The 27,941-nt window shown below is 39.4% G+C and overlaps 1 protein-coding gene across 2 annotated transcripts; it reads left to right on the top strand.

The window, feature by feature from the left end:
* Positions 1-861: 861 nt before the first annotated feature.
* gls2b (glutaminase 2b (liver, mitochondrial)) lies at positions 862-26,658 on the top strand. 2 transcript variants are annotated; one of them, XM_023281549.3, is made up of 20 exons: positions 862-1,146; positions 1,711-1,810; positions 1,951-2,072; positions 8,629-8,758; positions 9,229-9,308; positions 9,716-9,879; positions 12,055-12,113; positions 12,918-12,950; positions 13,061-13,119; positions 13,280-13,346; positions 14,494-14,544; positions 14,677-14,853; positions 14,976-15,107; positions 15,591-15,683; positions 15,767-15,828; positions 16,343-16,419; positions 19,044-19,107; positions 20,326-20,476; positions 24,457-24,543; positions 26,236-26,658. In XM_023281549.3, exons 1-19 carry the CDS (start codon positions 998-1,000, stop codon positions 24,493-24,495), a joined length of 1,809 nt encoding a protein of 602 aa, XP_023137317.2. In that variant the 5' UTR covers positions 862-997; the 3' UTR covers positions 24,496-24,543; positions 26,236-26,658. The 2 variants fall into 2 exon arrangements, with proteins under 2 accessions (XP_023137317.2, XP_035809379.2); XM_035953486.2 differs by lacking the exon at positions 24,457-24,543.
* Positions 26,659-27,941: the final 1,283 nt, after the last annotated feature.

Here is a 27,941-nt window from a genome sequence, read left to right as displayed (position 1 = left end):
CCGCTTAATCCTCATTAGGGTCGCGGGGGGTGCTGGAGCCTATCCCAGCTGACTCAGGTGAAGGCAGGGGACACCCTAGACAGGTCGCCAGTCTGTCGCAGGGCCACACACAAAGACAAACAAGCACTCTCACATTCACACCTACGGGCAATTTAGAATAATCAATTAACCTCAGCATATTTTTGGACTGTGGGAGGAAGCCGGAGTACCCGGAGAGAACCCACGCATGCACAGGGAGAACATGCAAACTCCATGCAGAAAGATCCCGGGAAAGCCGGGACGCGAACCAGGGATCTTCTCGCTGCAAGGCGAAAGTGCTAACCACTACGCCACTGTGCAGCCCCATATTATATTATATTATATTATATTATATTATATTATATTATATTATATTATATTATATTATATTATATTATATAAATGAGGAGATAAATCTATGGTTGACCAGAGTTTTCTAGAATAAATGTTGAGCCTCTAGTTGGCTACTGTACCTATCAGTCAAGTAACAGACCCCACATGAGGAGGTGTGTCTGTCAGTTATTAATCCTCACCCCTGCTGCTTTCAAGTGCTCCTCGTAAATTTACAACCCTGCTTTAAAATACCATTTTTTTCTGTTTGTTTTGTTTTTATAGAAGCTTATGGCACATTTGAGTTTTTTTAAAATATATATACATATATATAGGTCATTTTTATACGTGTAAGTTCGATATTTATAGTTAAATTTCACTATTTTAAGCAAAGTGCATACAGGTGTACATTTTAAACAGTCAAAAACGTCCATTAAATGACATTTTTAACCGAGCACTGCCAACGTGGCTCAAAGTCTAACATTTCCGACGACACCTGAAGGCAGCAAAACTTCAGCCTGACACTTGCAAACTAACTGACCTCGCAGCACCCGCTGGCATTCAGCTCGAAGCCGACCAGCCGACGTTATCTGCTGTTGTGTTCTGCCAGACAAACCCTCCGGCCTGTCTGTGCAGCTGAGTGTCCGCCATGCTCTGTCTGAGAGCGCTGCGTCTGTCCAGCTCCGCTCAGCTGATCGTCAAAAACTTGGACGCAGCTAAGAAGGTTTTCATCCTCCAGCCAGCATGTTGTCTCAGCACGAAACCAACAACGGAGTCGGATCGTTTGCATCTCACAACGTAAGTGTCCCTAAGTGATAAACTGCTGAGCTTCAGGTGGTGGATCCCTCATTCAGTCTGCCTCCACGCTCTTTAATAAGCTGTCCATATTGTTTGTATGACAAACGATTTCAATAAATATTTGTATACATGCTGCAGTTACTGTGTGTACCTTTTGTGGAAAATCCAGAGGGTCACTGAAGGGACAGTCAGCAGCATGTGTCAACTCTCACTGAGCCAATCAGCACTCTGGTATGAGTTTTAAAGCAACATGAGGCATTTAGGGGACCTCCAACATGTCTAGATCACCTGGATACAAACTGCAGGTGCAGATAACACATGCCAAGCACAAATCCTCTGTATTTTTGCCATCTAGCCTTGCATAAAATAAATATTTGCTTCGGCTTTTTGTTGTTTCTTGTTTCACTACTTGACAGAACTAGGTATCAGTACATTGGCCATTAGAAATAGACTGGTTGTTAAAGAATTTACCTTTTTATAACTTTTTGTTTATCTTTTGTAAGCTGATCACACACCAGTATGATGGCTTTCCTCGTTTCAAGAGTTTACCCTTCACTTCACCAGGAAAATGCATTCAAAGCCCCCCAGCTCTGGAGTGGAAAACATGCTTTTCTACACCATCACAGAGGGAAAAGAGCAAGTGCCCATCTCACACTTTATCGCAGTAAGCATCGATTTGTTTATATATACATACACCTCTATATGCACCTTTGCCGCTGTTTACATTACCTGGACAGATACAGTTTTTCATTGTGTTTGTTTAGTGCACTGACACTCAGGTTGACCCAAATTCCTTGTTTGCAGGCCCTGAAAAAAACCGGCCTTCACCCGTCGGACCCTCGACTCAGGGACTGTATGGAAAATCTCCGACATGCCATGAAGGAATCTGTCAGTGAGGTGATGATGGACAGAGACCTCTTCCACAGGTGAGACAGCAACAGCTCCAGTGACATGGTTAAGTGATTACTTAAGGCAAAGTGATTTTATCTGTACAATTCTTTCATGAACACCACGTGCTTAGAATGTGAATCACAGCATAATGCCTTCATCAGTCAACCTGCTGCTGCTGGACTTTGTCGTGACCAAAACATACATAAACACAAAAACAGAAAATAGCTGCGACAAAGAGCCTTTTTTCCTGAAGTGCATTTTAACATTGGGAAAAACACGTGTAAATAATGGAATTAATAATGGCTACTCTCCACTGTCACACTGTTATTTCTTACTGGAACACTAAGAGCCTTTATCAATGTTATTGTTGACAACTTCAGTCTTCTACTGAATAACACCCACGAGGCAAAAAGGAGGAACAAGCTCCCATATGATCTGTAATTATGTTGAGTAAATGGACTGCACTCGTGAAGTGCTTTTCTACCTTAATGGACAAAGCACTTTATAGTTCTTGCCTCTCACTCGTGAGGACAGGAGGAGCCGGGATCAGACCACTAACCCTGGACCACCAGCTCTACCAGCTGAGCCGCAGCTGCCTTCATCTATGTGATTATAATTTGAAAGATGCTTTACATTGCTGTTCAATTCTTTCCATTCTGATCAGCACAAATCAAACGCTGCTGAGTTTTAGGGTGATTTGCAGTCACAATCTCCAGCTTATTAACTCTGAGTCCAGCAGCTGCTGCTTCAGCGCCTGAGAGATAATACATTTCCTCTTGTTTTTACTCGGGTATTTCAACTTGTTTTCTGGAGGCCAGTGCAGTCGGACAGGTGAGATCATTTTAGGTGAAGTCCTCTTGTAATAAACAAGAAAAGCACTGAAAGAGTGCAGTACTCCGCCAAGGCTGTTCATTCCCCCATATGGCATTGTCAGAAATGTAGCATTTTTTTTGTAGAAATGCCGTATTTTTTTTATTAGTTATTGATGATCAGAAATCACGGCAACATTGAATGTGGCCATTTAATATAGATGTACCCTCAAACAAAATGACCTTGCGTTGAGCACAGGCATGTGTTATGCATGTGTACGTTATGTACGGATACCGAATCGCGGGACCAGTAGTGGGCGGCTGGAATTGATGAGACTCAGAAACACCCCCACAATTTAATCAATTGTTCCTTTTATGATTTCTGACAGATAAGTCCCAATAAGTCCACAGTGGTGGATTTGTAGAAGGATCGCAATCATGTGATCGTCAGCAGGTAGCTGTTGTAGTGTTCACTTGTCATAGTTACAGTGACGCTGTGCTGCTATCTCACAATGATACAGAAATCTTGAACAAATCCATGGATCCAGACTATAAGCTGCATCACTGCCACAGTTTAATGAGTTGGTCCTTGCGTCATTTCTGACCTTCCCTGAAAATTTCATCCAAATCCGTTGGTCCGTTTTTGAGTAATGTTGCTAACAGACAGACAGACAGACAGATAAACGTACATCCACATAACTCCGCCACGTTCCTTGGCGGAGTAATCACACTGTACCCCAGCTGCTTAAATGTTGCTGTTTATTTCTTGTGCTCCATTGACCAACCAACTGACTGTGAACAGAATTTTACAAAAGCTGTATTTCAACACAGAAGATCAGAAAATCTAATGTATGATGTCACACAGCTGTTACATGTTCCTAGCAGTTATCGTTGCCTGTTTCTGGGATTTCTGCTCTTCTTCACTGCCCTCAGATTAGGCTCAACCCCAACAGCCTTGTGGTGTTTTGTTTTCCATATCAGGTGCAAGCATGAGGCCGAACTATTTTTAGTCTGACCTTCCAACAACAATCCATTTTAATACAGGATTTGTTTGGTGACTCGTGACATGATTGCCTGTCTGTCCCCCCATTTGTCATTTAAGGAAGTCAGAGCTACAGGAAAATAACAGAGAGCCATAAACATATTAATGTAATGCAATCCCATACTATACTTAAACAAATATTTACTGAGATTCTGTCTGAAATATGTTGATTTAATTCTAAGGGTTTTTTTGAGGCTGTGGATTGTATGCATCACGTAACCAGTCAAACTTTATTGATTTAGCAAATGTCAAACAAATTAGATGTCCAAGAAGTCCAAAGTTCTTTAAAGGGGGACTAGCAAAGCATTGGATGGTGCAAATACATTTAGAAACTAATTCAGACCAAAACAGTAGAATAAGACAAGACATATATGCTAAATAATAAAAAACAACAAGAAAAATAAATTATGAAATATTCTGCAAAATGACTTGATTGTATTAAAACTGTAAAATATTATTTAAATTAAATAGAATGAAAGCAACAATAACTCTGATTAAATATAACCATACATTTGAATAAATACTGAAACCATACAATTGTAAAACTCTGCATAAATACCACACTGAATCGATGGGTTTTTAGTTTAATAGCATCCATATTTTCAGCTCCTTTCACATCATCTGGGTGGGTGTTCTGGTGGCTCAGAGCCTAATGGCAGAAACCAGCATCACCAAATGTTTTTTTTTTCTGCTTTGTGGAACAGCTAAAAGAGAAAAGCTGAAGGATCTGAGGGGCTTTTGCTGGTTTAAAGACCAATAATGTTTCAGACAGATGGTCTGCTACAAGACCATGTAGTGCCATATAAAGGGATTTCAGAATCAAGACGAAAACTAAAAGGTAACCAGAGAACAAAACTTTAATCAAACATAATGTGTGTTCTTCCTTTGGTGCTAGCGAGCACAGAAGGATTTTGAATTAACTCCAGCTGATTTTCTGTAGATCAGAGAGAGCAGAGTGTTGCAATGGTCCGGCCTGCTGGTTATTAAACTCTCCATGTTGCTCAGAGGGAGAAATGACTTCACTTTGGAGATGCTCTTTGCAAGATAAAATACTCTTTTTCTGGCACTCTGCACATAAGGCTTCAAATTAAAATCAGAGTCAGAAGTCACTCTTAGATTCCGGGCTTTTGGCTTGAGTTGAATCTGACTGTATTTAGTTTGTTCCTCTGAACTTTTGACCAAGTAAACTACACTTCTGTTTTATCTTGGTTGAGCTGTAAATAGTTATTCAGTGGAGTCTCACTGGCATAACTGTGAAAAGAGATGCTGCAAAAAATACACAGTATATCCCCTTTGCGCCCTACAAGTTGTGTCCTTTTCCACAGTGTAAGCTGACCCATTCCAACCCCACAGTGTTTGGAATAGCATCCCCATCTCCCACAATGATATCCCGATTTTCCTAACTGGAATTCTGAATGGATGGATGGTTTTCGTCCTTGGGGAATGAAGAGAAAGAAAGACCTTAGTGGCTCTACAGGCAGCCAAAAAACACACTGGAGCTGGTCAATACTAGTTTTTTTAATACCTATATGGGCATTCCACAAGGGTCCATTCATGGTCCCTTACTGTTCAGCCTTTTCATTAACGACCTCCCGTTAAAGTGCTCCACTGCAACAAGTCAACTTTATGCAGATGATGCAGTTCTATATAGGCCGCTAAGACACCAGCACAGGCTGCGGACGTCCTGTCTTCATGTATGGTTAATGTCCAAGAGTGGCTTGTTCAAAATCACCTCGTGTTAAACCTGGAAAAAACAGTGTCTATGTGCTTCTCAGTTAGAAAATCAAATCAACAATACTTTAAAATTAATATACAAAACCAAGAAATCATTTCAGTGGCATAATTCAAGTATCTTGGAGTTGTACTAGACCCTCAACTTAAATTTAATCTCCATGTGAAGAAGATTTCAAAAACAGTAAAAGAAAAAAAAACATCTGAACTGCTTTAAGTTAATCAGACATTATATTCCTGACCAGGCGGTCGTACTGTACATGCACGCTCTGATCTTCTCCCATGTCTCATACCGTGTGACAGTTTGGGCTCAAACAGTCTCATCTACAATAAAACACATAGGCTTATCATACAATCAAGCCCTGAAAATTATGGATAAAAAAACACTGACTTTTGAAAGCTTCAGAAATCTTTGCTTCATCAAATTAATCTTTAAATGCCTCAGTAAATCAGCACCACAGCCACTCTGTGGATTCATCCAAAGACAGGACAGCAGCAGGGTCACCAGAAGCTCCACCAACAACAAGTGCAAAATAGCTTACTGCATAACTACATTTGGACAGACAGCCTTTTCAATCAAACGCTGTCACATCTGGAACACATTACCAAACAAAATCAGTAAGATACCAGATTTAAAAATTATATAGGTTTATAATGTTGTCTGTGCTGTTTTTATTGGTGTTGTTGGTCCTCTGACTACTTTTACTGAAAAGCCCAACCAGGGACGGGTGTTGAACATTAGCTTAATGCTATACACGCTATATGTAATACATCAGATGTGTTCTATGTTATTTGCATGGTCCCTGATCAAATAAATGAATAAATAATAAAATAATAAATGTTCACGCCCATCTTACATTTCTGATTGGTTCCCTCGTCTCGACCAGCTGTATCCTCCACTACCTCCTCTTCTTCCTCCTCATAATTCTCTTCTTCATTATTGTTCATGCCATTTCTGTGATTTCCCTCCTTTCTTGGTCCTTCCTGTTGTTTTGCTTCATCCTGTTTTATGTTCTGTTTGTTATACGGCTCCTCTCCTCTCTCTTCTGCCTACCAGCTATGTCCTCCTGGGCCTAGTGGAAGTATATCCAAATTAAAAAGAGATGGTCGGGTGCCCCGGTAGCTCAACTAGTTGAGCAGGCGACCCATAAACAGCAGCCATGGGTTCATGTTCGTCCCCCACTCCTCTCCCCATGTTTCCATTCTCTCTCCTCTATAATAAAGGCTAAAAAGGCCAGAAAAATAACTTGGGCAAAAAAAGAGAGACAATCCTAAAATTGATTCTTGCAGCCACATATAAATACAAAGAAATCTTCTGTAATGATATGAGGTTAGCCATTTCAAAACAGTCCAGAGAGATGCTTAGCTAATCTAAAAGATGATCCAAAAGGCAGCACCAGATTTGAAGGTTTGTTTCTGTTAAGATTTGCAGTTATGTTGTTCACTCCTTCTAGCAAACCTGTGTATGCATTGAGATGAGTCCTAAAACCTGTTTGAAACATTTCTAATTAGTGTTTTAGTTTAGAAAATGTGCTCAACTGATTAAAAACTGCTTTTTGTAAGTAACTTTTAGTACTGTTGTGTGATAACATTCCAGCAGTTTAGAAACCAGTGTGGAGGGTGCTCACTTTAGGGAGCGATTTACTTCAGATACAGAATAAAAAACTGTTTTAAAAAGGGATGTTGCAACTTGGTCAAGGGGAACACGTGAAGGGCTTCACTCGGTTCTGTTGCTATTTTCCCTGAGAGTTTCAGCATCAGCCAGGTCAAAACGTCCCAGCTTGACATCATTGTGTGTACAGGATATAGGTAAAAGTACACTTTGCTTGCTCTGCTGGCAGGAAGGTTTGTGGCCATTTATTAAGTTTCACAAAACTGCAAGGTGCTCATGTCATTTTAACCCCAACACTGTCCTCAGTCAGTAATAGCAGCAGATAAAAAAAGAATAAATTGGATAATATTGTGCAACATGTTCAGAAATTGCAGTTTTAAATGAATTTACCTGAGAAATGTTAGGGTCAATATAGAATTGAGGGACTTTTGAAGTCCATAGGATATATCTTGCCTAAATTTTCATCAAAAGTAAAAAAGACTAATGTTTTTTTATGTTCATTTTGATCATGACTTTACTAATGCCATATTTATTTATTACGGAAACAATCACTTATTAACAAAAAATGACTGGATATCACTAAAATGTCAACAAAATAACCGTCCCAATTTAATAACAACCACCTTTTAATTAGCTAAACAATAATAAAATGAGCTTGTTCAAAAATAGTTTTGATTGCGTTCTTTTTATTAAGTTTAGATAATCATGACAGATATTTCTCTTTTGGCAAAATATCAAATTTTATATGGAAAAAAACTAATTGTATCTGTGTCCGAGAAATCACTTTCAACTAAGTTACCCATTACAAAAACATTTTTAGAATTTTTAGAATATTTAGAAGACTCATTCTGTATAAATGCCATGTGGTGTTTAGCTATAGGCGACCATGCTGATTTTAGGCCTGGAAACAGCAAAAATGTCAACTATGTTACAAAAAGTCCCACAATCACATATTGACCTGTCATGTTTTATTACATTCATTTGTTAGGCTTGTAGTCAAACTTTATACCAAAAAGAATCACAGATGAACGACATGTACAACACTTTTCTCAGCTGATGAATATTTTGCTTGCCTAAACAAGTCATTAAACATTGAAGTCAGGAATCTAGGAAAAACTAACATGTGCACAGACTATAATAAATTGTTCTGCTTTTCACGGAATCTTAATTTAAATGAAGTCAGTGTTGGAGAGTGTGTGTGTAATGTTGATCAAAGAAAAGAGGTCTGTCTCTCATGCTGATAGCAGGCAGCTGCTACTCACTGCTAACACGCACACACATGCACACACACACACACACACACACACACACACACACACACACACACACACACACACACTGAAAGTATTTCATTGTCAGGAAGGATGAGTAACTGCATTCTGTTGTTTTTCTTTCAGATGTGTTGGTGGGAACATTGTCCTGCTGATCCAGGCCTTCAGAAAGAAATTTATTATCCCCGAGTTTGACGTGTTTGCACAAAAAATAAATGAAATCTACAAAACCGTGCAAAAACAAAGAGATGGGAAGGTAATTTCTTGTTGCTTGTTTATTTTTTTTTATATATCACAGTGGAACGTTGTTTTTAAGGTACAGATTTTTATTCCTATTTCATATATTTCAATATGTTTTGTATATGGAGTCCAGTTTTGGTGTAGATTATCCATCCATCCATCCATTATCTATACACCGCTTAATCCTCACTAGGGTCGCGGGGGGGGCTGGAGTCTATCCCAGCTGACTCGGGCGAAGGCAGGGGACACCCTAGACAGGTCGCCAGTCTGTCGCAGGGCTGGTGTAGATTAATATGTCTTATTCTAAATTCTGCCGCTTCTCCACTATTTGCACCACATTTACACCATATAAAAATATAGTTCCGCATTGAGAAATCCCGACTGTATCCCATTTCATTTTCCTGTTCATGAAAAAACAATTGTCTACTAGAATCTCCTGTACTGTGCTGACTTCCACTGTGTTTCTCTTGTGTGTTGTGGCTGCAGGTTGCAGACTACATCCCCCAGCTGGCCAAGTTTAGCCCAGAGCTGTGGGGTGTGTCTTTGTGTACAGTTGATGGTCAGAGGTAAGAAATCCAGATATATACTCGCCAAAAACAATCTCACCACAGGATTCATTCGGTAGTTGGTTTGGAGCTTTCAGGCAGATGGAGGTTTCCCAGCAGCCACTGAATTATAAATGCTACTTTTTCTGAAAACTTTATTCATGTCGTCTTGAAAGGTGAGACTCATTTGATTTAGGTGAATCTTAGGATGACTGTATGAATTTAGTTAACACCTAAACCTGTTATGGCGTCACTGTTTTCAGTCATTAGTCTGTTCGTCCGACATTTACCACGGAGTTAAGATGGTTGAGTGCAGATATGCCTCCAGGTGTGAATATCAAACGGAACCTGCTGCATGTTCAATAAGACCGAGAGAGATTATTTTGCAGATTCTGCAGGTTTTGGTCCATTCTGTCTTCTCTTTCCAGGCACTCAGTAGGTGACACCAAGCAGCCATTCTGCCTGCAGTCATGTGTGAAGCCCCTGCAGTACGCCATCGCTGTCCATGAGGCAGGAACAGAGAAGGTTCACCGTTATGTTGGCATGGAGCCCAGTGGTCTGAAGTTCAACGTGCTCTCACTTGATGATGAAGGTACGCGGGTCTCTTCAGCAGCCTGTCAGATTGTAAAATCCGTCACCCTGCAATCAGTGCATGGAAATGATACTAATATTTCGAACTGGTAGGAGAAGAAATCTATATGAGTGCATGCATGTGGTGCAGAAGATTAGATGTCTCCTTTTAGTTTCCCTCCCTCTTGTATCAGTGGGGTCAATATATAATCAAGGGCCTTTTGATATCCATGGGATATAGCTTGCATACATTTTTATTAAAAGTGAAAACACTGAATGTTTTTTATGTTCATTACAATCATGTCTTTACAAATTCTATAATTATTTATTATGGAAACAATCACTTATTAATAAAAAATGACTGGATATCACTAAAATGTCAACTAAGTAACCGTCCGAATTTAATAACAACCACCTTCTAATTAGCTAAACAATAACAAAATAAGTTTATTCAAAAATTGTTTCAATTGTGTTCTTTTTGTTAAGTTGAGATAATCATGACAGATATTTCTTTTTTGGCAATATGTCAAATTTTATATGGAAAATAACACATTGTATCTGTGTCTGAATAATCGCTTTCAACTAAGTTACTCATTACAAAAACACCTCTCAAGGAAGTCACATGACCTGCTCCACATGATGTCATTTCCTCCTGGAGAAAAGACTGGCAAGACTGGCAATTTATTTATTATTAGTTATTTAAAGCAGTGTGTGAGTCAAGTGTGGATTTATCGCATGTCAACAGGTTTATTTGAATATCTTTATAAATCCCTTTCAATTTCAATTTCAGTCAATTGCATATATGATATTTCAGAAGAATCTTTCTCTAAAAATGCCATGTGGTGTTTAGCTACTGGCGGCCATGTCGATTTATAGGCCTGAAAACAGCAAAAATGTCAATTATGTTACAAAAAGTCCCGCAATTATATAATGACCCAATGCTTTCTCTCACTGAGTGGATTATGTCTTGTATTCTTCGTAATATCACGCATCAACTACTGCAGCTCCTTACTGGCAGGCCTCCCTGCATGCATGGTCAAACCTCTACAGATCATTCAGATCGCAGCAGCACGTCTGGTTTTCAACCGACCAAAAACAGCACGTCACCCTAGTGTTCAGATCGCTTCACTGGCTTCCAGTTGCTGCCCGCATGAAATTCAAAACTCTGACCCTTGCATTCAAAACTACAATGAAAACAGCTCCCTCCTGATTAATCTCTCATTCAGGTCCACACTCCCTTCCGCTTACTACGCTTGGCCAGGAAAAGGCGCCTGATACAACCATCTTGACAGGGTTGGTCGATAGCTAAACTCTTCTGTGGTTCCCCGGTGGTGAAACCAGTTACCAAACTCTGTTCGATCTGCAGTGTCTCTCTAAGTCTTTAAGAAAAGACTAAAAACCCAGCTCTTCACTGAACACCTTTGCACTTGACAAACTGAAAAAATAAATCCTATTATGTCTGCGCTGCCTGGAGACACCACGATTCTATTATCACACTTGAACTTGTTTTATGGCTCTTATCCAGGTTGTTTTCTCCTGACTAGATCCTTGCTCGTGTTGGATCTACTCTCAGATGTACATCACTTTGGATAGAAGCGTCTGCTAAATGAAATTGTAGAATTCTTCCAGCTGAATCCGAGAATCAGTTCACGATATTTTTGTCACATCTTTTTAAAACGTATTTCGTTACCCAACAAGCAAGAAATATAGCTTCAAATTTTCTTTGCTTGCTGTGAAGTTCAGGCCATTTTTCTCCTTAGAGGATGATTAAATATTGATGCCAACACTAGTGCACAAATAATTACTCATTTCAGTAATTCTCCAAGAAAGAAACAACAAAATTTCCAGTTTCATATTTCTGAAATGCTTTTTTTGTGTGCATTTGATAGTAAGTCTTTATTTTTCACTGAATGTCAGATTGTAATGTATTCTTTTTTTTTTAAATTAATAATATCTTAAATATTTATGTGTACTGCAACATTTTCACATGATATTTAACACACATTCCAGGCAGATAGTTTAGCCCCCTTTCATGACTTTATATATCGTTGGTTTAATGTTGTCTGATATGATAAAGATGTTGATCGAAATCAATCATCTGATTAACTGAATTGGCTGAAGACCCTGTTACAAAGGCATCATTTGGTTCAGAAGTCCTCATCAACTTTGTGCCTTATCTCATTGTCCTCTGTGCTAGATAAGCCTCACAATCCCATGGTGAACGCTGGAGCCATAGTGATCAGCTCCCTTATCAAGGTAAACAGACGGGCACGGTTTGTGATAGTTGGTTCAGCACGTCCTGTAATTCACTCTCTCTTTAGTAAAAGTCAATGACAGAAGAATGTTTACAAACTCTGCGGTGGTAGAAGATATATATATATATTTTAAAATGTTAATTGTATTTTTAGAAATTACTAAGATCAATACTGGTCTTTGAATTAATTTTGCTGTACTTTACACACGAAAAGCCAGGAAAATGTGTTGACCGCAATAGAAAGGGTCCAACAGTTTAAACAAGTTTGTAGATTGTTGGTTACACATCTGTTATAAATGTTTTTGTCACTACTTTTTGTAAAATTTTATAGACGTTTTTCTGTCTGCATCTGACAAATGATGATTTGTTTTAAATAATGAACTGTATTTCAACCCATAATGTGCAATATGTCAACTTGTCTCCTTTAACTGATTGATTCTGTTGCTGTAATGATGATTTTGATGACAAGGCCTTTTTCTATTAACTGAATATGCCTGCGTTTCTGTAGAATATCCAAGATTTGTCTTATAGATCAGTAGCAAAAGTATATTCACAGTTATCTGCAGTTATGTTTTCTGAAATATTCCCTGAACTCTCCTGGAGCTCTGTGGTTTATGATCGCTGCCTTTCTCTCCTCCTGCTGGAGCTGCTGATAATAGGATAGTAAATTATGCAATCAGTGAAGCATTCAAGGGTTTTTCACACTGTGAAATTAGGAGTGGATCGTGAATGTGGCAATTGAATGAACACGGCAATTACAATCACTATGTTTTTACACAAGCAAATGACTCTGGCTTTGTTTTCAGCCTCGCTCAAATAAGGCAGAGAAGTTTGACTATGTAAGTGCCTCAGATTTCCATCTGTTCGCATATGTTGGTATTAAATTGTGGCACAGTGCTCTCAGTGATATAATGCAGTATACATAAAATGATGTCCTTTGATTCTCTAGGTTATGGAGTTTGTTAAAAAGATGGCTGGCCAAGAATATGTGGGATTCAGCAACGCTACGTGAGTGTGCTGTAGAGTACATTTGGTTTATTTTGTCTTCACATATCTCTGTTTAGCAGGTCTGAGTTTAAAGGGGTACTGTGTTAGGCAAATTGCATGTCCACTGCCCTGCTGCATTATTGATGTTTCGGTATTGACCTGCTCTGCTTCGCTGTCTCAGGTTCCAGTCAGAAAAAGAAACAGGCGACAGAAATTTTGCCATTGGATACTACATGAAAGAGAAGAAGGTCAGTTACTGAACATTTTGCACAGAGTTAAAATTTGTAAGATTATAAAGCCCTCCTTTTCTGTTGCAGCAGTATGAGATAGAGTGGAATGCTTTCTGAGTTTATGCAGCTGCATGCATGTTTGCATAACACGTTTCTTTAAATAGCTGCAACATATACACACGAAATTGTTGGTACCTCTCAGTTAATGAAAGAAAAACCCACAGTGGTCACAGAAATAATTTGAATTTGACAAAAGTAATAATAAATAAAAATTCTATGAACATTAACCAATGAAAATCAGACATTGCTTTTGAACCGTGGTTCAATAGAATTATTTTGAAGGCAGGAGACACCCAATCGCAGGGCTACACATACAAACAATCACACTCACATTCACAACTATGGACAATTTAGAATAATCAATTAACCTCAGCATGTTTTTGGACTGTGGGAGGAAGCTGGAAAACCCAGAGAAAACCCACACGCGCTGGAAGAACATGCAAACTCCATGCATCCCGGGAAGGTTGGGACATGAACTGGGGATCTTCTAGCTGCAAGGTGAAAGTGCTAACCCCCACGCCACTGTGCCCCCATCCAAAAACATGCTGAGGTTAATTGATTATTCTACATTGTCCGTAGGTGTGCATGTCAATGTAACTGTTTGTATATGTGGCCCTGTGATGGACTGGCGACCTGTCCAGGGTGTCCCCTGCCTTCACCCTAAGTCAGATGCGATGGACTCCAGACCCCCTGCTACCCTAATGAGGCTTAAGCGGTGTTTGGATGGATGGATGGATGGATGGATGGATGGATGGATGGATGGATGGATGGATGGATGGATGGATCAATGGATGGATGGATCAATGGATGGATGGATCAATGGATGGATGGATGGATTCTCTATAGAAGTAGAATTCTGTCCCGTGTGTGTCCTAAATTGGGTGCCTTATCCATCTGCCTGTACATGTCCATGTGTATAATCATCATGTCTCATCTGAACATGTGAAATAGTCTTTATTATATCTTTATTCTTAAACCTAATCTACTTCTATGTTTCTTCTACTTCTTCCTTGCCTCTTTTTTACCCAGCTGCTGTAACATGTAAATTTCCCCAGTGAGGGATCAATAAAGTTTATCTTTTTTTATTTTATGTTTCATTCACCAGTGTTTTCCTCCAGGAGCAGATATGATCGATGCCCTCGACTTCTACTTCCAGGTAAACTGCTTTGCCATCATTAAACATCAGTCGTCAGTTTTTTGTTGTTCTTCTGTGACCTTATTTTGACCTAACAACGGTGAAAACATGTTCAATGATTTCAGCAATAAACCAAACCTGTTTTGTTCTCAGCTTTGCTCCACCGAGGTGACCTGTGAGTCAGGGAGCATCATGGCTGCCACTCTCGCCAACGGAGGGATCTGCCCAATCACGGGCGAGCGTGTGCTGAGCGCCGAGGCGGTGCGAGACACCCTGAGCCTCATGCACTCGTGTGGCATGTATGACTTCTCTGGCCAGATGGCTTTTCACGTGAGTAACATTAGGAAGCGACAGGACCGTCTCATCATCACCCTGCTGACAGAAATAACGCTCATCTGTTCGCCTGAGAAAGAACACATGCATCCAACCAGGATCTTGCTCTCTTCCTGCAGGTGGGCTTGCCTGCAAAATCAGGGGTGTCTGGTGCCATACTGCTGGTGATCCCCAACGTCATGGGAGTGATGTGTTGGTCTCCTCCGCTGGACAGAGTGGGAAACAGCGTCCGGGGAATACACTTCTGTCAGGCAAGAGCATCCCTTCTGCATTTGCACTTTTGTTTCTGGTATTTTAAAAATGAAGTGAATGCTTTTAATGTGATTATAACATCAAATTACTGTTCTTACTGTTTTGAAATTCCCCAACAGTTGGCTCCAAAGTGTGAAATATTCAAATCTTATAGCCGTGGCTTTAATTACTGTGGAGAGATTATGGCGATTACGGAGACAGCCTGCTTGGTTAGACAAATCACTTAGAGCTGGTGAACTATGAATAATATCGTTAAGGTATACAATGTGGAGCTTCAGAATAACTTGAGGTGACAGTAAATACTAGAGTAGAGTGATTCTGTGGCTTCTATGTAATGATATTAAATCAGTCTCATATACTCTAACAGCTTCAGATTTTACATCTCACTGCCTTAAACATCTTGTTTTGAATCATCGATTGTGTTCCTCTGATGAAGACCAATGTTCTCATTAAAGAATCGCTCTGCTATGTCTCTCCTTCAGGAGCTTGTGTCGCTGTTCAATTTCCACAATTACGACAACTTGAGGCATTTTGTAAAGAAGCAGGACCCTCGCAGACAGGATGGAGAGGACAGGGTGAGTGCTTTGGATTCTATTTGGTGTGACAAATGCTTTTTTTTTCAAGCCTTTGCATTAACTTAGATTTAATGGACTTGCAGAACAAGTCTGTTTTCAACTTGATGTTTGCCGCCTACAGTGGAGACGTGTCGGCCCTGAGAAGGTAATTACCAGAAGCCCAGTTTATTGTCCCATATAAAAAAAATATCCTTCAGAATGTTTACACCAGGCCTGAGAAATAAAGAAAGCACACAGACAGGTAAAAAATACAATTAAGAATGAACATTTGAAAAGGGTGGAAAACAGCTTGAGTGCTTTCACTGCTTCGCACAGATTTCCAAGTAGTTTGAAAGTTGTGATTCACACCTTTTTTTATTCTAATGAAACCATGAAATGACCTTTCATGCCCTGTACAGAAGCACCTGCATTAGGTCTCTTTCTGTATTCTCTTATTTTTGAGCATTTTCTTTTGAATGTGTCCCATTTTTGTAGTTGGGCTACTACAATTACTATAAAAATAATTACTGCGCACAGATGACTGTAAAATATACCTTATTTGATGATTAATAGTATAACATGAGTCGATGAATGGCATTTTATATCTAAAATGTTGTGTCTTGTTGTTATTTTGTGCGTATAAAAAGTATTTGTGAGCTGCCTTTCTTTTAATGCTGCAGATTTGCTCTTTCATCCATGGACATGGATCTGAAAGACTATGATTGTCGAACAGCGCTACATGTCGCCGCAGCAGAAGGTGAGCACCACCAGCTCAGGCTATTTTTGTTGCTATGTTTCTTCAACACTCCAAAACACACCCTCAGATTTTAGTGACCCATTAAATTTTGTTTTCAATTAATTGCTCAGCTCCCCGGTAACTGTTTGTCTTTAAATGGTGTCGAAATGCCAGAAGCACTCAAAATATATTCAATTAGCATGAGCAAAATCTTGAGATTTTAACAGACTACACAAAGCGTTACATCGTCTTATATACCTATGCAAACTTCTTCTAAACACTCCCCTTCTGTTCTGGAAAGCCACAGCCCACCATCTTACAGTTTTTCTGAGTCGCTTTGGTACATTTCTCGAATCATCCTCGACATTTGCAAAAGAGTAAATGCATTTCTCAAAACAATTCGTACAAATAGCAAAACAAGTCCTTGAGTCATTGTGTGTGGATAAGACAGTCAGATTGTTGAGTCATGTTGTCATTATAACAGTGTATTCTGGAGGGATGTTCTGATGTAAACTATGGCTAAAGCTTTGATGATAATTATTGTAAATTGTAAGTTACACCTCAGTGTATGTGAGAGACTGATTGCAAGAGACTGGAGAAGATTCACATTTACGCTTTTACTGATGTAATTTGTTGACAGGCCATGTCACTGTGATACAGAAAGGAAAACAGTGCTGCATAGCATAAAGAAAAAAACAAAAGCAGAAATGTGAACATAGGACTATCTCCTTAGGGAAAACTGTACATGCAGTGCTGTAGGAATTACAGTGCAGTCTTCCTACACCTCCTGACATTCCTGTCTGTTGGGCCACAAATTCTCATCTACATCACAAATATCTTCTCTTGTGTCTTTGAGCGATTTCAAAAAACCCTAACCCTTCACACATTTCCCTTCGTTAGAGATCGAATCTGAGATCTGAGAAATGTACCAAAGCAACTGAGAAAAACTGTAAGACAAAATCAGGATGTATTTGATGTATTTGTATCAAAAGTTAGACCACCTCCTCTTTTTTTATTTCTGCTAGGTTGACATTTGTTCTGCTTGGCTCAGTGTGCCCTAGGTTTCAACTCAGGAGTGCAGATGAAGAGAGGGCACGAACTTCCTGTCTTATGCCTTATATGGGCTTCATGGGCTTCCGTTGGAATGCCACTTTCCACAGGATTATTGACTGTATTCATACCTTCAGTTGACACGTTAGGTCTTCCAGTCTTATTGCTGTTAGCTCTTCAATTTGATTCACACGTCCTGTTGGTCTAATTTTGTCATTTGCTCAGTGTTAAAATGCCACAATAACAAAGCAACAAGCAAAATGTAGAACAAAAAAAAACATGTACTTAAGTTTATACCATGAACATTCATTTCAGGCATCCAAAATTAGAATATATAAGCAATAAGGGATCATGTGACATTCATTTTGACTTTTATCAACCCGTCTTGACTGATTAAGCCCACCAGTGCCAATTAAGACTGTACCAGAGATTTGAATCTAATGTCTGTGGGGACATTCTGATGCTGGTACAGCAGAAGCAATATGTTTTATTTCAACCAGCTGTGATTGGTTTGCTATAACTGAAGGGGAGAAACTGTAGGCAACATCAACTAGAAATACAGCTGAGCCTTTGGCAAGAAAAATAAGAAAAGTTTTGAATGTTCCTGATTAAAAAAAAAAAAAGACACTCAGCATTCAGAGGAAGGATTATATTCTGAAAAAGAAGCGATCGAGAACATACATAATCGACAGAATCTGTGAAATTGTAAAGTGCAGCGAAGTTCACGAGCCCAGCATCCTGAACAAGTTTGTTATTGCATGTTCTGGTAGATTCACTGTAGTTCTGAGATAACAAGATGCAATAACAGAAGCTACTGATTTCAGCTTCACTTTGAATGAGGATTTGGCTGACGTGGCAGTCCAAGACCACTTTTATCACACACTAACGGATTTCTATCAAACTATCAAGCTAAAAGAGTCATTCTATCTTATTTGCGTTGTGTGGTGACAGTCACAGATGTTGCTTCATGCCCACCTTGTTAATCATTTAGTCACTATGCCATTCTGTTGTTTTTCTGCTCTGAACTTCATTTTTATCCCAGTTTACCATCTGGAGAAAAGACTTTCTATTTGTCTGTGACTGACAGAAAATACTTAAACTTGTTGCACTGTTTGTGTTGATGCTCACAGCTGTAATTAGCACCAAGTTAGCTTTTATTTATTTTCATGAGTAACTGTGGAGGTTTTGTACCTCTGGCTCGCATTCTACATGCCACTAATGAATCAGCTCATAAACCCTCACAGAGCACCAGATGGTGGATTATTTGTCTTCTGTTATGATCTAAGTGTATTCACAGCACAGATTTAATGCTCCACTGCTGTGTCTTCAACACTAACAATATAATCTGTTTTATGATTTTTTGTTTTGTTTTACTCTCATATAGCTTATATTTTTAGCATCTTTCCCCCCTCTGCCCACAGTCTGCAGCTGTAAATCAAGTATACCTTGCTCATTTGCGGTGGTATGAATCAGAGGGTTTATGCTGTTTGATTGCTTTTTGACACCAAGGTGAATGCAGTGTTTTCTGAGTCAGCATAAAAATACGGTCTCCATTTGACTGTCTATCTGCTGTTTTGACTTTTTTTTATCCTCAGGTCACATAGAAGTAGTGAAGTTCCTCACTGAAACCTGCAAAGTTGATCCATTTGTAGAAGACAGGTGAGACGGGCATCTACAGTGGCTTGGTGGTTAGCACTTTCAGCAGTTAAAAGATCCCCAGTTCGTGTCCCGGCCTTCCTGGGGATCTTTCTGCGTGGAGTTTGCATGTTCTCCCTGTGCATGTGAGAGTTTTCTCCAGTTTCTTCCTCCCATAGTCCAAAACATGCTGAGGTTATTTGGTTATGAAGTGTAAATTAAATTACAAATCAAGGCCAGAGTCTATGACTTGACTGTGTTCAGATCCTCAAAAAATCCCCATGAGAAGTCAGCGTTTGGAGGGCAGCAGGATTTATTTGTTGACAAAATATCCAGGAGTAATTCTTAGCAGTGATAACACCCCGAGAAGACCTGGAGATACTGAGCTGTGTGCATCGTCTTTTATGCTGTGAGAGTTGGTCATTTTTCCACGCCTACAGGCCGTATGATAGGATGAATGAGACAGTTTTGACAACACTATACCTTTCTAAATCTGTTGGTCAGATCATGACATCAGGTTATCATATTTCACCACTAGATCTCACTTTACAGAAGACATGCGCATTAAGTTATCATTAGGTCATGTTTTACAGAGAACATGTCCAGACATGTTCAGACTTTTTGCTCCACATCTTGCCCTTATTAATTTGTGATAGATTTCATCTATATTAGTCCAATTTATGTTAAAAGTTATAATGCCTTAAGTTTACACCATTATGTTTTGAGTACATATGTTTTACTTCTGGTCTTCAGTCTAATAGCATTTGCCATACTTATATCATCTCTTACTTTTAGCACATCATGCCCAAAAAATATTACACTACAGTTACTCTAAGTTGTCCATAGGTGTGAATGTGAGTGAGATTGTTTGTCGCTATATGTAGTCCTGTGATAGCCTGCTGATCTGTCCAGGGTGTCCCCTGCCTTCACCCTAAGTCAGCTGGGATAGACTCCAGCCCCCTGTGATCCTAATGAGGATTGAGCAGTGTATAGATAATGGATGAATAGATGGATCCTTTTGCTTACAATAAGCCATATTTAGATACATACTCTTGACTGTCTCTTGAAAATGTGATTTCTAGTTGCAATGGAACTGCCTCATTTTGAAAAGATGTTTGAATGAAAGCTGTTTTTTTTGTCCATGAACTAAAATTGTACAGTTACCTCTCAGAGCAAGACCTTTTACAGGTGCATGGAGTCGTTGCTTGTGCACTGCTTCTAAGTCTCTTTCATCATGTGCAGGTGGGGGAACCTACCGGTCGATGATGCCATGCAGTTTGGACATGACGAGGTGGTGAAGATGCTCAAAGATTACCAGCAGGACTGCAGACAGCAGGAAAAGCAGCACAGTGAAGCTGAGCGTCCCCAGAAGCTGGATACCATTGAGAGCATGGTGTGATGTTTTTAAATAGATTCCTCAGATTCTAACATGTCAGGGCATTTGTGCAATCTGTCAAATTTAGAAATATTTGCAGCAGAAGGGGGATGAGTGCCAAGTGAAGGAAGGAATATTGACTCTTCAGCAAACTGCAACACAACAAAGAATCAGTGAAACGATAAATGTATGAGTAGCAAACAGAATACATGAGTAAAAAGACAGTCAGCTCTACTGAAAAACATCCTTTACCCGGTCAGAGTTCATGATGTGGACAGTTATATGGAACCAAGTGAGTTTATTTGTTTTGGTAGAATCAGATGTTTTCTATGCATAAAGGGCTTGTCGTGAGTTACAACAGTACATTTACCTGTCACCTATTTTTTTATCATATTGTGCCTTAATGATTTTAAATAGTTAAAACTTTGTAGTATGTTTGGATGCAAAATCCCAAATTAGATTTACTGTAAAAGGGAGACAAAGACGCAAGATGAGCATGATCCCAGTTTACTTAATGTGACAGTTATTGGACGTATATATGTGGTTTTCAACTGTAAATAATTGCATGGATTCTTGAAATAGGAATATATTCTTATTGCAGAAAGTGTTATAGTATTTATGTACATTTTAACTGCATAAGCAAGAAATTCCACAAAGTAATGTTATATTTTGACATTCAGTCCATCTATTAAACATGTTTTATCTGCCGCCCATAGTTTGATTTTATTAGGTTAGTCAAGACTTCATTGTGTCAGCAGTTTATTATTAAATATTACCCAGCATCCACTAAATCATCTCAAACTAGGGATACATGATGAAGACGCAGCAGGAGAGGTGCTCAGTACTCAACTCCTTCAAATGCCATTACTGCAATAGAGTGTTCTGCATAATCATATTTTTTAGGAAACAAACTGTGAATAAAATGATGTAATAAGAAACACTGAGCTGGTGACTAAGGAGGATCTAGCTGATGTAGGCTGAGTCAGAGCCAGCTCATTTTAATAGACTTCCCCTTTTAGCGATGCCTTATTTATAAATGTTGAGTTAATCAGTATTGACAGATTGCCCCTTTGCTGACCTGCTTCATGCAGCTGATCCAGGCAGAGATGGAGGCAAATACAGTGAGCCTCTGCTGGCTGAAACTACTGCGCACATGTGCTTCGGTTTCTCTTGAATCCACCAGATGGCACTGTGGATCCATCCAACGAGTGTCTGTAACCACAGCTGGGGAAGCCGAAGCACTGCTTGTACTGAGCAGGGTGCCTCAGATCCCTGCTGTAAAAGAGCAATAAAGAGCTTAAATAAGGCTGACCTGACATCTAGAGAGACTGCTGCCACCTGAACAGACTCTGGTGCTCCTGACAGATCCCCATACTTCCCTCTAGTACAGGAACAGGCCACCAAGCACCAACAAACAATAAAATGGCAAAAAATTCTGCTAAATCCTTCCAGTGCAGTTGCTGTCGTTGCTGGACCAATGTTACTCCTGCGTTGGAAAGCCATGTGTTGCACTGGAGTATGGCACAAATTTAGACATCCAGCACTTTGACTGATTAAAGAAAATATTTACTACCCGTTGAGACTTATCGATTAGGTGAGGCTACTAATAGCAGTGGGACAGTTTCTGTGTGGACTGGTGCTCTTCGTTTTCTCAACAGCATTCAATAAAATCGATCACTCTGTTGGCAGTCACTACCTTGTGGAAGCTTGGGGCTGTTTCTCCTCTATGGATGACAGAGGGTGAGGGATAAACCTGGGCTTTCTCAATGAAAGACTGCTTTCCATGATAATTGCAGTGTCAAACCCAGGGCGGTTTTTGGACAAAATAAATTGGGCTTCTTCATCAACATGGCAGGCAGATGTTTATGCTTGTGGATGATCAGAACTTTATGGCATTTGGGAGGTTTAATGAAACCAGAATAAAAAAAACAAGCTTAATGAGCAGCAACTGGAATGAACTTGAACCCCGCAAGACGTTTCTCAGAGTTTCAATCCTACGTTGACAAGATGGAGTAAAGAACAGTCAGAACTCTGCTTGAACATATATTAATTACATGCTTTTAAAGATTTTTTTTCCCCGTTTTAGTACATAATTTGTGCTCCCGTTTAGTCTTAGTTACCTCATAGAGAGCAAGCTGCTTGTTGAAGACTGTAATTTTGAGTTTTGCAAGCAGTTTGCAAGGCTCTAGAGTTAGCAGTGTCAGTCCTTTGGTTAGATAGTCCACCACTTGGAAATATTCCCACAACTCTTCGATGGTTTGCAATTAAGTTTTGCTTTGATATCCATGGTCTGTGGAAAAAGAACTGCACTGGTTTTTGGGAGTCCTCTGAGCTGTGTTCTCATACAAACGCAGAGAAAAAAGATTCATTTGTGGGTTTGAAGACCAAATAAATGTATGTAAAACTGCTTATATTCCACTGATTGACTTACTTGGATTCTGTGCTCATGAACAAGATAAACTGTGGTAAAGATGACAAACATTATCTCTGAAAAACATTGGAAGCATGTTTGCATGAAGAGCAGCTTCATGCTAACAAATTGACAATTTCCATATGAGAAAATAGCAAAAGCTGCACTTCCTGGCAGGATAAAAGACATCCAATTACTTGGCAATTATCTTCCAAAATAGCAGATAATCATCCAAGAAATTTTACAGCACTAGGCCAAAGGCTTATTAGCAGTTGTCTATTAGTTTGTCTTACTTCAACCCTCGAAAGTAGTGAGAATTCAGTCATGTAGGAGAGGCTGTTGGCTGTGGAGACCCCTGGGTCAAACAGAAAACACCTACATTTACTGCAACAGGATCAAACTGTTGAGGACTCCTGGGACTATTAGAGTTTGGACTAACAGAAGGTTACCCCTGACAGTGAGTTAAATTGAGACGTGAACATTTTCCATCTCGAGAATATGATTAATCAAGCAGAAAAAAATGATTAATGCTTTGTAATTAGTCCTACAAATGAACTGTTTCTCATTAAAGTAGAGAGCATCCTCTCGCAGAGATATTACAAACACGCTGACCTTTTCATTTACTTACAGCAGCTAAGAGAGTGGTCAAAATGTTGTTATCCGTTAATTCTGTGCTGATTAACACATGTAATAATCTCCAATTAGTTTGGCAATCTTGACTGGGTATCTCAAAGCGGTGTTCTTGCTGAGATCAATAAATAATCACAGAAGCACTAAAGTACATTTTGTTAAGGAACTGGGATTTTTTTAGAACACATGACAATAAATATGTAATATAGAGTATTTTATTGTAAGGGGTTGTTTTCTTTTTTCATTCATTTATTCAGTCATTCATTCAATTTGGTTGTTTTCTTGTCTCTACTCGCTAGTTGATTGGGTTTGTGTAGTCTTTTAAGAAGCTTCCTAACTGACTGAAATGATATGGAAATTTCTTAGAGGCAGCTGTAATAAAAGAACAAAGAAAGAAAGAAATAATGCCATCCCAGCTAACCACTGTCCTTAAGCCCTGAGATTGGCATTTGGCCACCATTACGTTTGAAACCAGATATGACAATCAAGGGGAAAAATTCAAGGACACTAAGCACGGAGATACAATAACAACCTATCAGTCACAAGACTACCAGAAAAATACCCCACATTATCATCTCTTTCACTCAAAATGGGACTATAATTCACTAAATGAGCACCATGCTGCACTGAGGAAAACGTGAAACTAGAGATTGAGATCTTAAACACAATACAAAAATGGGACAAAGCAAGTGAAAAGTGGTGGCCATTTTCTCATAGACTTCCTTATAATCTGACTTATTTTTGCAGCCAGAGGAGTCGTCCCCTGCTGACCGCTAAAGAGAATGCAGGTTTAAAGCATTCCAAGTTGGCTTCCTTTTTCAGATCTTCAGATCATGTCTATCTTTTGTACATTCACGTAATCACAGAGCTTAGTGTAAGTGAAGTTGTCTTTGCACCTCATGATGTTTCTTTTCTTAACAAAATCACTGAAAAGATGTTTTTTCCCCAAACTTTCCAGTCTCCTTGCCTGCCATGTACTGCCTGTAGTGTCACCTGACCTGGCCCTCCTCTCCACTCCCCCTCAGCTCGTTTACTGCAGTATACGGTACTACTAATCTACAGTTACTCATCTGCCTGTTTATCTTTGCTTCTTAACTTTATAGTGCTTTCTTTGCTCTTGATTAGTGACTGCACCGTTTTTCAGCCTTTTGCCCGTCTTTTTTCTTGTAACTATGAACCCACTCCTTTCAAGCAATGTGCTTTTTGCTTTTAGTGGTTGGAGTCTTCTTGATACAGTTTATTCAACAAGTGCATTTTACCAAAACATTTTCAAAAAATTACCTCGAACATTCTATATAATAATCATAGTGTGGGATGAGTGCAAATGAATTCAAATACTACAGGTCAGATTTGTTGACCTTGTAAACAGGAGCTGGCAAACAGTCTTAACTCGAGGTCTAGATGCTCACAGATCACATCACACAGTCTTTGTAAACAGATGGAGTTTGCTCATTTGTCATATGAATGCAACATAGCATTAGTTCAGGAAATGCACTCAAGTGGCTCACGCCATGCTGCACAACTAGTAACATCCAATTACACTCATGTAGGTGTAGACGGCAGGCATTATATTCTGATGCGAAACACAGTGTAACTACTATATATAATCCAGTAATATCATTAAAGGGTTTTGATAAACATCTTTGTTAGTTAAGAGCTTTATATTCCCTGCAGTTATTAACACATATTTGCTGTGTGTTCGTCTGACTCATTAGACATGCAGTTAGTGTTCTCCTTAGCTTAAATTTACACCAGTTGCCTGCATTACAACAGCACAATATGACAGGTATTTACTGTAGGATGTGGAGCCATCATCACCGCCATATGGCCACATCACTGCAGCGACACAACAGTTGTTTTGTTTTTTTATCTTCGCAGACTCACTCGCATATAGCACCAATGTGGCACTGTGTACCTCCCGACCAGACAGTCAGTGTGCTCCTAATCCTGGTTTCTTAGCAGTCATATCTTCAACACCTGAGGAACAGAGTGTTGTGTCTTGATTAACATGACAATTTCATACATGGTTTTAAGGGTTAGACATTTTTAACTTTAATAATAATGTGGTGGATGTTTGCACGTGTTACAGCCCAGATCATTAAGATAGATAGATAGATAGATAGATAGATAGATAGATAGATAGATAGATAGATAGATAGATAGATAGATAGATAGATAGATAGATAGATAGATAGATAGATAGATAGATAGATAGATAGATAGATAGATAGATAGATAGATAGATACTTTATTAATCCTGAGGGAAATTCAAGTGTTCAGCAGCTTACATACAACAACATAAATAACAAAAAGGCAGGTTAGTAACATTAACATTAAAGGTTAATATACACTCTAAAAATCTTGCTGTACAATACCATAAAAAACACTTCTAATTTTAAAATCTATAGAATACTAAATGTAATAAAAATCAATATACAGGGAAGGAAGCAAAACTGAACCAGAGGTTTTCCATAAAATAAAACGAGCAAAACTCATGAAGGAAACTATGAAGGGGAAACTTTGCTTCTTGTTTTAAACTCAAAGACCAAGTCCATCAGCAACCCCTCCTGTTAATGCCGCTAAACTTACAGGAATACCTCCAAACCAACACAATTTTATCACAATTCTATCTATACATCAAAACCCACATGACAGAACTTTGGCGAGCTGCTCATGTTAAATCACAGGCATGAAATATAACAAGCTTAGCAGGTTTTTGTATCCTTCTGGTCCCCAGATGCATCCACTGGATTGGAGGGCTGGAGGAGGTGCTGCGACAGTCAGGATCCTTGGTGCAGTTGGCAGAGGGCCACACCCCAGGAGCTGGAGCCAATCATCCGCAGGCCACTCATCCTAATCTGCATCCATATCAAACACTGACAAGGGGGGCTACACACCAGAGGTTGGTGTTGACTTGTGTAAGAATTTCCAATGTGAAAAATGCCATTGGAACTATTGAGCGTGTTTTTTAGTCAAAACTTATCAACTGACATATTGTGGTATCTGATGTTCTGTTGTTTTATGTATATGTTTATGTCTTTGAGTAGGCTAAGTGCTTTTTTAAACCAGACAGTGGACAATCTCAGAAATGATAACACTGTATCTGTTGATATGTAAGCCTGTGCATAAGCCAGCTACAACATTAAAACCACCTGCCTGATACTGTGTTGGTCTCCGTCATGCTCTGAAGGGGTCCCGTGGCACCGGGCACCAAGACATAAGCAGCAAATCCTTTAAGTCCTGCAAACTGCGAGGTGGGGGCTTCCATTTGGAGGTCGAGTTAACTCTTTGATGTCTGTGTCATGTTCCTCGAAGGACTGTTGCTGAACAGTTCCTGCAGTATGACGGGTCTCCTTGTCACAGTGTATGAGGCCACAGCCATCAGGGATAACTGTTGCCATGCAGGGGCTGTGCATGATCTGCAGCAATGTTTAGTAGCATCCACATGCCAGAACCCGAGGTGTCACAGAACAGTATGAAGATAATTGACTGCAAGTGGAATTTCCCTCACATCTTCAAGTTGTCACTTTCTTTTCCATAAAGTCTGACCCTGTCAAGTAGTACATGTAGGTCGAATAATGAGGAGTGACATTAACTTGCTTCCCCAAAGCTGGCACAGCAGCCAGCATCGGTAGACAGTCTTCAGTGTGGCTGGATTGTGAATGCATGTCAGGGCTGGTATATAACACAGCCTCTATACATAAAGTCTGTATAAATTTCACACTGTGCAAGTATAAGACTCTTGCTGTATCAAGTGTTACGTGCCCAGTGGCGACTGGCTGCTCCCTTCCCTATAACCCAGATGTGTTCCATCTCACGCTTATCTACAACAGTCAAGGCCAATATGAGTCTGTGAAGACTTTTTTTTTTCTTTTTCATGCCTGTGATATTTTTTCTCATCTGGTAGTCTCATCGCAGTATTGCTCTGCTTAATCCACAATAATACATGTACACTAGCTATGTTTGAGTAGGTTTCTTAGAGCGACTCTGATCTCCTTTAGAAAGAAAAACAGACACAAGCACCTCTGCCTCCTGTTACTTTGAATAGGAGCACTGAAAATATCAGAGCATCAATAAAAGAATGCACAGAAAACACTTGGGAGAGATACTAAGAGCGACTGTGACTTTATATATCTATATAGTTGCTGTTTGGATTGCTTTTTCATGGTTAATATTATACTTGACAATTGTTTTTGTTGTGTGCTGAGCTGGTAACAGGGTGATGTGCTCTATATTTGTTTTTAGAGCCTGTGATGTCATCTTATTTGGATGTCTTGGGGTTTAGGTTTTATCCCTATTTGTGACAGTGTTGAGTTTTCATGTCAGTTCTGAAGAAAAGGAAAAAAAATCCCCTTACATAAATTGACATCTCAATAGATTGTGTACTTTTATGTTTGCTGACCCACTCCTTCATCTAAATTATACTTCACATCCAATTACTTC

Source organism: Amphiprion ocellaris, chromosome 5 (genome assembly GCF_022539595.1).
Source record: "Amphiprion ocellaris isolate individual 3 ecotype Okinawa chromosome 5, ASM2253959v1, whole genome shotgun sequence".
Taxonomy (NCBI): Eukaryota; Metazoa; Chordata; class Actinopteri; family Pomacentridae; genus Amphiprion; species Amphiprion ocellaris.
The sequence above is the reverse complement of the archived record's forward strand: the minus strand, read 5'-3'. Positions and strand labels throughout refer to the sequence as shown.